General features: G+C 47.1%; 1 protein-coding gene across 3 annotated transcripts in view; it reads right to left on the bottom strand.

The window, feature by feature from the left end:
* LOC142107214 (CMP-N-acetylneuraminate-beta-galactosamide-alpha-2,3-sialyltransferase 4-like) overlaps positions 1–11,954 on the bottom strand; it is a 93,503-nt gene that overhangs the window by 6,736 nt on the left and 74,813 nt on the right. For all 3 annotated transcript variants that reach the window (XM_075190467.1, XM_075190468.1, XM_075190469.1), the window contains 2 exons: positions 6,281–6,347; positions 2,506–2,590 (listed from right to left, as the gene is read on the bottom strand). In XM_075190467.1, the coding sequence (XP_075046568.1) occupies positions 2,506–2,590; positions 6,281–6,347 (152 nt within the window). The remainder of the gene's footprint in view (positions 1–2,505; positions 2,591–6,280; positions 6,348–11,954) is intronic.

Genomic DNA, 11,954 nt, shown 5'->3' with positions numbered 1-11,954 from the left:
AGGGGGAGGATGGGACGACGCGCAGGGGGAGGATGGGACGACGCGCAGGGGGAGGATGGAAAAATGTGCAAGAGGTAGGTAGGAAAACGTGCAGGGAGTAGGTGGGATAACATGCAGGGGGTAGGTGGGATAACATGCAGGGGGTAGGTGGAATAACGCGCAGGGATGGATGCAGGGGGTAGGTGGGATAACGCGCAGGGGTGGATGCAGAGGGTAGATGGGATAACATGCAGGGGGTAGGTGGGATAACGCGCAGGGGTGGATGCAGGGGGTAGGTGGGATAACATGCAGGGGGTAGGTGGAATAACGCGCAGGGGTGGATGCAGGGGGTAGGTGGGATAACATGCAGGGGGTAGGTGGGATAACGCGCAGGGGTGGATGCAGGGGGTAGGTGGGATAACATGCAGGGGGTAGGTGGGATAACGCGCAGGGGTGGATGCAGGGGGTAGGTGGGATAACATGCAGGGGGTAGGTGGGATAACGCGCAGGGGTGGATGCAGGGGGTAGGTGGGATAACATGCAGGGGGTAGGTGGAATAACGCGCAGGGGTGGATGCAGGGGGTAGGTGGGATAACATGCAGGGGGTAGGTGGGATAACATGCAGGGGGTAGGTGGAATAACGCGCAGGGATGGATGCAGGGGGTAGGTGGGATAACGCGCAGGGGTGGATGCAGGGGGTAGGTGGGATAACATGCAGGGGGTAGGTGGGATAACGCGCAGGGGTGGATGCAGGGGGTAGGTGGGATAACATGCAGGGGGTAGGTGGAATAACGCGCAGGGGTGGATGCAGGGGGTAGGTGGGATAACATGCAGGGGGTAGGTGGGATAACGCGCAGGGGTGGATGCAGGGGGTAGGTGGGATAACATGCAGGGGGTAGGTGGGATAACGCGCAGGGGTGGATGCAGGGGGTAGGTGGGATAACATGCAGGGGGTAGGTGGGATAACGCGCAGGGGTGGATGCAGGGGGTAGGTGGGATAACATGCAGGGGGTAGGTGGGATAACGCGCAGGGGTGGATGCAGGGGGTAGGTGGGATAACATGCAGGGGGTAGGTGGGATAACGCGCAGGGGTGGATGCAGGGGGTAGGTGGGATAACATGCAGGGGGTAGGTGGAATAACGCGCAGGGATGGATGCAGGGGGTAGGTGGGATAACATGCAGGGGGTAGGTGGGATAACGCGCAGGGGTGGATGCAGAGGGTAGATGGGATAACATGCAGGGGGTAGGTGGAATAACGCACAGGGGTGGATGCAGGGGGTAGGTGGGATAACATGCAGGGGGTAGGTGGGATAACGCGCAGGGATGGATGCAGGGGGTAGGTGGGATAACATGCAGGGGGTAGGTGGGATAACGCGCAGGGGTGGATGCAGGGGGTAGGTGGGATAACATGCAGGGGGTAGGTGGGATAACGCGCAGGGGTGGATGCAGGGGGTAGGTGGGATAACATGCAGGGGGTAGGTGGGATAACGCGCAGGGGTGGATGCAGGGGGTAGGTGGGATAACATGCAGGGGGTAGGTGGGATAACGCGCAGGGGTGGATGCAGGGGGTAGGTGGGATAACATGCAGGGGGTAGGTGGGATAACGCGCAGGGGTGGATGCAGGGGGTAGGTGGGATAACATGCAGGGGGTAGGTGGGATAACGCGCAGGGGTGGATGCAGGGGGTAGGTGGGATAACATGCAGGGGGTAGGTGGGATAACGCGCAGGGGTGGATGCAGGGGGTAGGTGGGATAACATGCAGGGGGTAGGTGGGATAACGCGCAGGGGTGGATGCAGGGGGTAGGTGGGATAACATGCAGGGGGTAGGTGGGATAACGCGCAGGGGTGGATGCAGGGGGTAGGTGGGATAACATGCAGGGGGTAGGTGGGATAACGCGCAGGGGTGGATGCAGGGGGTAGGTGGGATAACATGCAGGGGGTAGGTGGGATAACGCGCAGGGGTGGATGCAGGGGGTAGGTAGGATAACATGCAGGGGGTAGGTGGGATAACGCGCAGGGGTGGATGCAGGGGGTAGGTGGGATAACATGCAGGGGGTAGGTGGGATAACGCGCAGGGGTGGATGCAGGGGGTAGGTGGGATAACATGCAGGGGGTAGGTGGGATAACGCGCAGGGGTGGATGCAGGGGGTAGGTGGGATAACATGCAGGGGGTAGGTGGGATAACGCGCAGGGGTGGATGCAGGGGGTAGGTGGGATAACATGCAGGGGGTAGGTGGGATAACGCGCAGGGGTGGATGCAGGGGGTAGGTAGGATAACATGCAGGGGGTAGGTGGGATAACGCGCAGGGGTGGATGCAGGGGGTAGGTGGGATAACATGCAGGGGGTAGGTGGGATAACGCGCAGGGGTGGATGCAGGGGGTAGGTGGGATAACATGCAGGGGGTAGGTGGGATAACGCGCAGGGGTGGATGCAGGGGGTAGGTGGGATAACATGCAGGGGGTAGGTGGGATAACATTCAGGGGGTGGATCTCTGTACTGTGCAGAGATCCCAGCGTGTACTGTACCTTGGAATGTACGTCTCCACATGTAGATACCACAATATTCCAAAGCAGAACATGACTGTAACGAACACTGCTCCGGCTCGCCATCCTGTATGCAAAACACAAAGCAAAACACTTTACACAGGGAGGAGGTGGTGCTATAAAAGCAGGAAATCGCTCCATCATTCCTCCTGACCATAAGACATAACACATGTACAGTAGACACATACTTTATACAGTGCTGTAACACACATACTTCTATCAGACCCTGGGGCACTTTCACTAATAAACTCAAACAACTCCAAACTCCTGTCAGGCTCCAGTTCCCACAGACGGGCGTTCTGCTGCTCCTCTGCTCGAGTCTTGACCTCCATCCGTATTATGTTGTACAGAACACACAACGCAGATCAAGCACAACTTTGACCATATATCCCTTGTGATCGCAAGATTGAAGCTGTAGTGTGACTCCTATCTCAGTCTATGGCAGTTATGTGCTGCCCAGGGTGAATGGCTTCTCCACCATAGGGATCAGTGATCCCTCCTGAAAATGTTAATTTATCTGTATTCGGGGGCTGCAGTCTGGACACTCGTGTGTAACTTCCTTAGAAGAACTTGTTTCTTGCAGATTGTGCAGGTTGCATTCTCTCCCAGGAGCTGTAATGAGGGTCTCTCAGTAATGAGGGTCTCTCAGTAATGAGGGTCTCTCAGTAATGGGGGCGCTCTCAATAATGAGGGGAGCTCTCAGTAATGGGGGGCTCTCAGTAATGAGGGTCTCTCTCAGTAATGGGGGGCTCTCAGTAATGGGGGGCTCTCAGTAATGAGGGGGGCTCTCAGTAATGGGGGGCTCTCAGTAATGGGGGGCTCTCTCAGTAATGGGGGGCTCTCAGTAATGAGGGGGGCTCTCAGTAATGAGGGTCTCTAAGTAATGAGGGGGGCTCTCAGTAATGGGGGCTCTCTCAGTAATGAGGGGCTCTCAGTAATGAGGGGGGCTCTCAGTAATGGGGGGCTCTCAGTAATGGGGGCGCTCTCAGTAATGAGGGGCTCTCAGTAATGAGGGGCTCTCAGTAATGGGGGGCTCTCAGTAATGAGGGTCTCTCAGTAATGAGGGGGGCTCTCAGTAATGGGGGGCTCTCAGTAATGGGGGGCTCTCTCAGTAATGGGGGGCTCTCAGTAATGAGGGGGGCTCTCAGTAATGAGGTGGGTTCTCAGTAATGAGGGTCTCTAAGTAATGAGGGGGGCTCTCAGTAATGGGGGGCTCTCAGTAATGGGGGGCTCTCTCAGTAATGAGGGGCTCTCAGTAATGAGGGGGGCTCTCAGTAATGGGGGGCTCTCAGTAATGGGGGCGCTCTCAGTAATGAGGGGCTCTCAGTAATGAGGGGGGCTCTCAGTAATGAGGGGGGCTCTCAGTAATGGGGGGCTCTCTCAGTAATGGGGGGGCTCTCTCAGTAATGAGGGGCTCTCAGTAATGAGGGGGGCTCTCAGTAATGGGGGGCTCTCAGTAATGAGGGGCTCTCTCAGTAATGGGGGGCTCTCAGTAATGAGGGGGGCTCTCAGTAATGAGGGGCTCTCTCAGTAATGGGGGGCTCTCAGTAATGAGGGGGGCTCTCAGTAATGAGGCGCGCTCTCAGTAATGAGGGGGGCTCTCAGTAATGAGGGGGGCTCTCAGTAATGGGGGGGCTCTCAGTAATGGGGGGGCTCTCAGTAATGGGGGGGGGGGCTCTCAGTAATGGGGGGCTCTCTCAGTAATGGGCGCTGCAGCTCCTATATAGGGAGAAGAAGGAGGAATAGTATAAGGTTGTAACTCTGGATACATAGGCTATAAATGAGCTGCGTGGCTGCTCTGCAGTCCCTTCACAAGCATGCAAGTGAAGTATGCATGCGAGCAAAGGCCAACCTATTAATAGGGGGTGCACTGAATGAAAGCATAAGACTATGCATAGAGAGGGGCCTGGGAGCAGGGACAGGTTATAGCCTCTTCCTCTGCGCCTCTCTGCAAGACCCTCCATTGGCTCATACCGTAGAATGTACTAAATAAATCTGATTGTTTGCTATAGGCAACATCTTCACTTTTCAAACCCGTGGGAAACTCTCAGCTTGATACATTTACCCCTAAGTGTGAAGAGCACAGCGGGTGACTGAGCGCGTCAGCGGTCAGGTGATTAGTCGTCCTCTGGCAGACGCCCACTGCGACCCATCGGCAGGTCAAGGTGGGCGTCCCCGACATGACTTGATCTGACTGGAAGAAATGTTATTGGAAGGAGCCTCCCCACAAGTTAGTTGTCTTAGACCTAACCCACAAACTTTAATTTGGCCCTGCCTGAGAGGCTAGATTGGAATTTATGGGCCCCTAGCTATGTATTTGCTTTGGAGCCCGGCCCTGCACCAATCGCAGTGTAGGATCTATATACATCTACGTGGCAAGAGGGATTTTTACAGAAAAATGCCAGCACCTGGCAGCTTGCAATGAGCAACTTGTGATTAATTTTCTATGCTGTCAGCATTCAGGGAAAGGTAAAGTGACAATGCAATTTACCCTCCCTTACAACAAATTAAATAATTAGTTCCACTTTAAATAATATCTATCAGCAGAACATATTTGTTAATTGCCTGTACAATAAGACCCAGTATACAATATTACACTACTATACTATATGTTCCAGTAAGCAGATGTAGGAGACATGAAACCAGATCCTTCTGTGGATACAGCTTTGTTGTGGGCAGACCAGGAGGAGGCGAAAGAAAACAAAAGTTTTAGCATTTCCTCTTTTCGGCAAATCATATAAACAAAAACGTTGTGTCAGATGCTTGTTCCTCTACCACAGTCACTTTTACCGACCTTGGGACTTCACACAGCTCAGTGACTAATACCTCCTGTGTATATCTAAGGCTGCAGCTTGGTGACATGAGCTTAAATAGAGAGAATATTAAAACACACGACTAACATTTAACGAAAGAAAGCCGGAAACTAATATTTAGGTTGGTCACCCATGGAAGCGGTGGGGACTTTACTGTATACTGGACTGTGGCGGACCAACATCTTCCACATTGTAGAGTGATTGTTAAAGACAAGTTGTCCGACTAGATGCCTCCTACCTCCGTGGCAAATATTAGTGTGTTGTAGTGATCGGGATTGGAGCAGATCTTAATTGCTGGGTTTGACAAGAGGGGTTGGGGTCCATTTAAAAGTTTACCATGTGACACAATATTTGACAGCTGCACTAAATCACTGCATTGGCACAATAAAATAATAATAATACTACTACGTATAACAAGGACATTTTAGTATCAGTCAGCTATATGTAATTATGATGGTACAGGAATTAAGAAGCTATTGCTTCGCACATATGAAAACAACTTGTGGCTTCTCCAGCGGTCATTGGATACGTCCCTTTGTGCTCTTTTATTTATTCTCAACTGTGGGTCCACAAAAACTGGAGCTGTATGTTGTCCGAGCTTTGCCCAGGGCACGATCCCCATGTTAAATATGTAAAATAAATAAATGAATAGCTTGTAACAAAGTAAAGTCTCCACCACAAGTGATCCCTGTAGTCTGGATCCTCGAAACACGTTGTGCCCGACTTCGTACGCAAGATCGATTCCCCTGTATGGCGGCCGAACACCGGACAGGTTCCGGCTCCTGGAAGCACTCCAGCGCGAGGAGACGCTTATTGTATATGGACAAATCTATCTTTTATTGATTTTAAAACTGAACATGAGCAGAAGGAGATTTCCTACAGGAGAATCCATAAAGCAAAGTCTGTGTTGTGTTCTTTGGAGATATCCGGTAGACAATACCCACCTTGTTTACTGTTCATTTTGGTCGTGGAACCACCACTACTGCTCGGACAGATTTCATTGTTAAAAACCTGAAAAAAAGAACAACAATTATTAGCCGGGTCAGAGAAAGGAAAATGTGCAAACAAAATACCAACATTTATAACCAGTATTGTGTTATCTGGATTACTCTATATAGGCTCATAAAATAAATACATATTCTATGGCAAAGTACGGGTGTGGGAAAACTAGGTGGAACCAAATCTCGGAACACTTCATTGTTGGGTGTGAGGTGGTTGGAAACATTTTGGGAGGGTTTCAGTCCCATTCATAGGAAAATCCTTTTACCATCTCATTATTGCCCATCTTTCCATGATTAATAGAGGCTTAATTCCTGCCCTAGTTTATACAGTGTCTGGAAGCGCTCACCCCACCTCCTATCCATATTCATGTGTCGGGTGAGTTACATTGTAGCTCTAACTGTTCCCAAATCTCTCCCAACATTCTATGTTTTTTTTAAACAGAACCTGGCCACACCCTTTCTGAAAAGGGGCGTGTCTGCTTAATGTTGTCCATGTGATCGAGTCACGATGTCATACTTTCCTACTGCCCCGATTTGGGCTGGACATCTCAACTCGGGGGCTTCAAAAGGGAGGTGGAATTATACCCAAATTTGTGCATAATATTTGGGCAGCGTGGGGGCGGGGCTTATTTAGTCCCAATTTCGTGATTCTAAAGTTTGGTGGTATGTATTGTGGACAGGCCACCTGCTAGTACGCACTCAACCCCAATATACAGGAGTATATTTACTTTATACGCTATTCAGCAAATAAAGCATTTTCTTCCTGTTATCTCTGTCCTGGGATAGTGATAGCACAATACACAAGTTTTTCGACAACAATGGAACTTGTCGCCATTTTAATAAATGTAACATAAGCATCTGGTAGAAGGATTCTGTCACATTTGGGCAGGCCCTATTTACTATATTGATTTTTGTGACAAAATACATCTAATATGTTAATAAACAGACCTTAGTCACTGAAGAGTTAATTACATGTATAAAAACAGGTTGTAGTCTGCTCAATGTAAATGTGCTGTTACCCCATAAACGAACAGTAACACAATGTACCTGATTCATTAAGGAACGTAAGTCCCGTTGTGTGATGTATTTCTGCGTGAAATGACTCTGTCAATGCCCAGAAACGCACTTCACGCCAGTGAACGCAAGAGCATGCAATCCATCTGTGAGCGCAAATGACATTTCTGATGGCCGATGATTTTTAGGGCGGAAAGCAGCGTATGCACGTAGTCAATGTACAGTACGGGCGAGCCAAGACCTCAGGTACGTGAATTTATCACAAACATTTATTTTGCCCCCCTTCCCCCATAAAATTAATTTATTAGAAGGTTATTAATGACTACTGTACATAAAATGTATTCTTACAGCTGCTCCTGATACAAACACACGTTCTAGCAGCGTACACAGCCGTCATCACTAGTAATAAGCACTTACACCTGACCTGTAGCTGCTGATACAAACACATGTTCTAGCTGTATACACAGCCATCACTAGTAATCAGCACTTACACCTGACCTGTAGCTGCTGATACAAACACACGTTCTAGCAGCGTACACAGCCGTCATCACTAGTAATCAGCACTTACACCCGACCTGTAGCTGGTACAAGTGATACGACAGAAAAGGACGTACCTGAGAGATGTCCAAACCTTGAATCGGACACTGCCGCGTGCGCTGAAGCTTGGCACGCCCTAATTGTACATCAGTTGCGGGCATACGCCCAATCCCCTCCCAGAAACTGAGCAGCGCTAAAATTACTATTAAGTATAAACTGATTGTAAAAATCTATTTTTTTTAAAAAAAGAGCGAGACAAAGTTGTACATAAAGCACATATAATGTTAGGTATTTATTAAACTAAATCACATCACTCATAAAATAGTAACCACTCATTTTCCTATATAAAGCTGGACACTTACAGTAGATTACATGACTTAATAACAGCTGTATGGTATAATAATCATATAAAAAGCATCATGTATAATAAAAACGCCAAGTATCTTTCACCAGAGGTGTTGATTTCATCTCTGAAAGGGGTTATTTAAAATAGTCAACCAATCATTTAGGTAACTTAGTCTCCAGCTGATCTTCCATACAGTCTGCTTGTGTACTATAAAACGTACAAAATGATACTAATAAAATATCCTAGAACATACAGTATTCTTAGATAGTGAGCAGGGTCACGGATTGGGTCTCAATGTGATGAGCACTTGCAGACGGCACAGAGCCTGACAGATCCCTTATGGTTCTTAAACACTAAGAGACCGAAAAAATTTCTGGTTGGGGTATATTTGAAGCCACCTGGCATTAAGCGAGTACAAAGTGAAATATCTGCAAAGGAGAACGTGGTCCGAATCGTGGCGATTTTCTATCAAGATATAAACTGGGAGAATACAACAAGTGGTTCCGGGAAAGAGAGACAATTTTTATCTATTTTAAGATCCAACTACCTTTTTTCTAAATTACCCCTCAATATTACATTTGTTTGCAAATACAGCTGAGACATGTAATATTTTCTTTGTTTAATATCGCATATCATAGGAATAAACAGTGTTATATGCATATAACAAAATCACATCAAAACAAAATCAATATGTTGTTATGTTTCAAAAGCTAAATCATAATGCAAAACTATATCCACAGAATCGTTAGTGTTTGTTGTTACTCTTCTGAGATAATAGCACCAATAACGGTCTCAATTCTTCTCAGCTCAGTTCTCCTAATAGTGTCTATTACTCTAGTGATATCATCACTGACGGGTATACAAGAAACACTAAAAAGGACTTTATAAGTGATAAATAGACCCCTACGTGGTGTAAAACATCTACTAGTATTGGACCCTGTGTGTACTGACCTTGCAGATGGCCTTGAACATAAGGAGTCCATATTATATGAGGCTACACGGGGTTATTAACACAATAGTATAATCATTTTCTACAGAAATCTTTAGGCAAACTTGGCAAATTCAATTTAATGTAGATAAATGTAGGGTTATATACTTAGACTGTAGTAATACCTATGTTAAACATCAATTGGAGTACAATTGGGGAAACCGGAAATGGAAAAGGAATATTAGGATTGGATTTCGGGAATACTAGTAGACAGAACGCCAAGTAGCAGGACTCAGAGTCAGAAGGTAACTGCAAAATAGCATATGGGTGTCAGAGCTGTTGTGTCTGTGTGCTGGAGGTTCCACGTTGCAGCTGACTTATCAGCTCATGCAAGATTCATCACTGCTCACTACCTAGCAGCTGATCAGTTGACACTTTCTGCTCACATGATTTCAAAACAGCAGCTGACTGGACAGAACCTACATAAATACACTCTCTGCCATATTTGCCTTGCTGGTGTTAGGTTTACCTAGGTTAGTTCCTGTATCTTTATCCTGTATAAATTGGTATATCTTCTACTGCTGGATTCAGTGTGTCTGACCTTGGCTATGTTTAGTTGTTGGATCTCTGCCTGCCCTTGGCCTGTTTGTTGACCTTGTGCATCTCTCCTGTCCTCTGATCCGGCTTGCCAGTTGACTATCCTCTTTTGTGTCCTGTCTGTCTTGTTTTGTCTACGTGTTGCTCCATAGCCGCGAGTCTCCCTGACTCAACCTCACTCACGGCTGTTAACAACTATACACTACAGGGATCAAGTCCAGGGGGCGTCCGAGTACCCGTCAACAGTGTGGTTCCGGGAAAGGCGACTGCTAATGGTGAAAAACATCCCGCACCATAAATTCTGTATAGGGGTTATCAATCGCTGATTGTGGGGTTCATAACACAAGCACAATACAGAGGACAAGGAGTCATCAATTCCCAATGGAAGAAGACTGGCTTCCCTTCAGCATAAGAAAGGGTTAATTACGAAGGGTGGTTAATCTGTGTAATTCCTCACCACATGAGCAACACACACAGAATGGAGAAATTGATTATCTGTCCTCTCACAAGATAGGGTATCTGTAGCTAAGTATTAATAGGACATTATGGTAGTTATTGATCCAGGGAATTTTTCAGATTTTTTTCATAATATGTTGTCACGGGATGAAAGAATTATCATAATAATAAGTTTCAATTTAAATGCATCTCACAGCCGATGTGGTTTTCTGCATTTTTTGGCAGTAACTAGAAGCAATTTACAGATAGCAAAAGTGCAAAACCTCAGTGCAAACCATCTCTTCTTTTGTGACACGGTGCGTCCGCTTCTGGACAACTGCAACGTTTGTTTGTTCCTCAGCCACGATGGCAGCAATTGTTGGTACACCGTCATTTCCATCAGTCAATCCTTGTGCACATTCCTGGATAGCTTCAATCCCCTAAAATCCCCGGATTGTCACTTGCAGCAGTGGTAGGTGCCCGCTCAGTTGGGGCGGTAAGTTAGGAGATGGGACTTTGATATCATGTTCTTCAACAGATTAAGGCAAGAAAGATCTCCGATTGTTCCTGCTTTAACCATTGATAAACTAAAACAGCTGTTATCTCCAGATTTTTGGCTCACTGCAACTTAGTAAATCATCACCATTTATTTATATAAATGATGATCACCAATTATTTATATAGCACCACCAATTCCGCAGCGCTGTACAGAGAATATTTGCCATTCACAGTCTAAATTCCCTAGCGCACACACACACACACATACACACACACACATACACACACACACAGACTGCGGTTAATTTGTCAGCAGCCAATTAACCTACTAGTATGTTTTTATAGTGTGGGAGGAAACCAGAGCACCTGGAGGAAACCCACGCAAACACAGGGAGAACATACAAACTCCACACAGATAAGGCCATGGTTGGGAATCAAACTAATGACCCCAGTACTATAAGGCAGAAGTGCTAACCACTGAGCCACCGTTCTGCGGAATGACGCATCACCAGCATTTTCACATCCCGATGAATCTCATTGAAAAAGGGTTTTACTCTCATTTTAAGATCCATTTTAGCCATTTCAAACACTGACAGAATGACTGCGATTTCAATCCTTAGGAAGATAAATTTCATTCATGAATGACAATGAAACAAGAGAGAGTTATCCGGTGTTCTATCGCCAGATAAAATATTTAAATGTTTAAAAATTGTTTTAAAAAAAATCCCCAAACACCACATTTTAGTTTCTGTCGGTGAAACACGCAGCCCACAAAGTGACAACAAACCCTGCAGTATTAAGACTTCACTCCAGCAGTCATTTCCATCACATTATCTTCTGTAAGCAGTTATTTCCCCAGTGGAAGAAACCGGCACGATTGGAAACATAAATTGTGAAAATGAAAGTTGTTAGCACCTCGTGTATATAAGATGGCAGCAGAATTATGCCCCTGGCATCGGAAAAGACAAGCGCAATTAACGTACTGAAACATAAAAGGTTCTTATTGCCAGATTGCGAGACTCCACGAGCCCGCGGACGTTCCTTGCCAGCACCCCCATAATAGCAGCCACAATACGCATCACCCACAGTTTCTCTCACCAAATAAACAGTCGCTCTCTTACCATCGTCTACGGGAGCCAGCTCACAGCTAAAATCTGCCACACATTCATTTACCACAGAGGCTGCAGGGAAGTCAGACTGGTAGCAACCATCAGGTCTACTTTGTTTATTTAAAGTAGGTGTATCAGATGACAGGACAATTG

This window comes from Mixophyes fleayi, chromosome 11 (genome assembly GCF_038048845.1).
Source record: "Mixophyes fleayi isolate aMixFle1 chromosome 11, aMixFle1.hap1, whole genome shotgun sequence".
NCBI classification, from domain to species: domain Eukaryota; kingdom Metazoa; phylum Chordata; class Amphibia; order Anura; family Limnodynastidae; genus Mixophyes; species Mixophyes fleayi.
The sequence above is the reverse complement of the archived record's forward strand: the minus strand, read 5'-3'. Positions and strand labels throughout refer to the sequence as shown.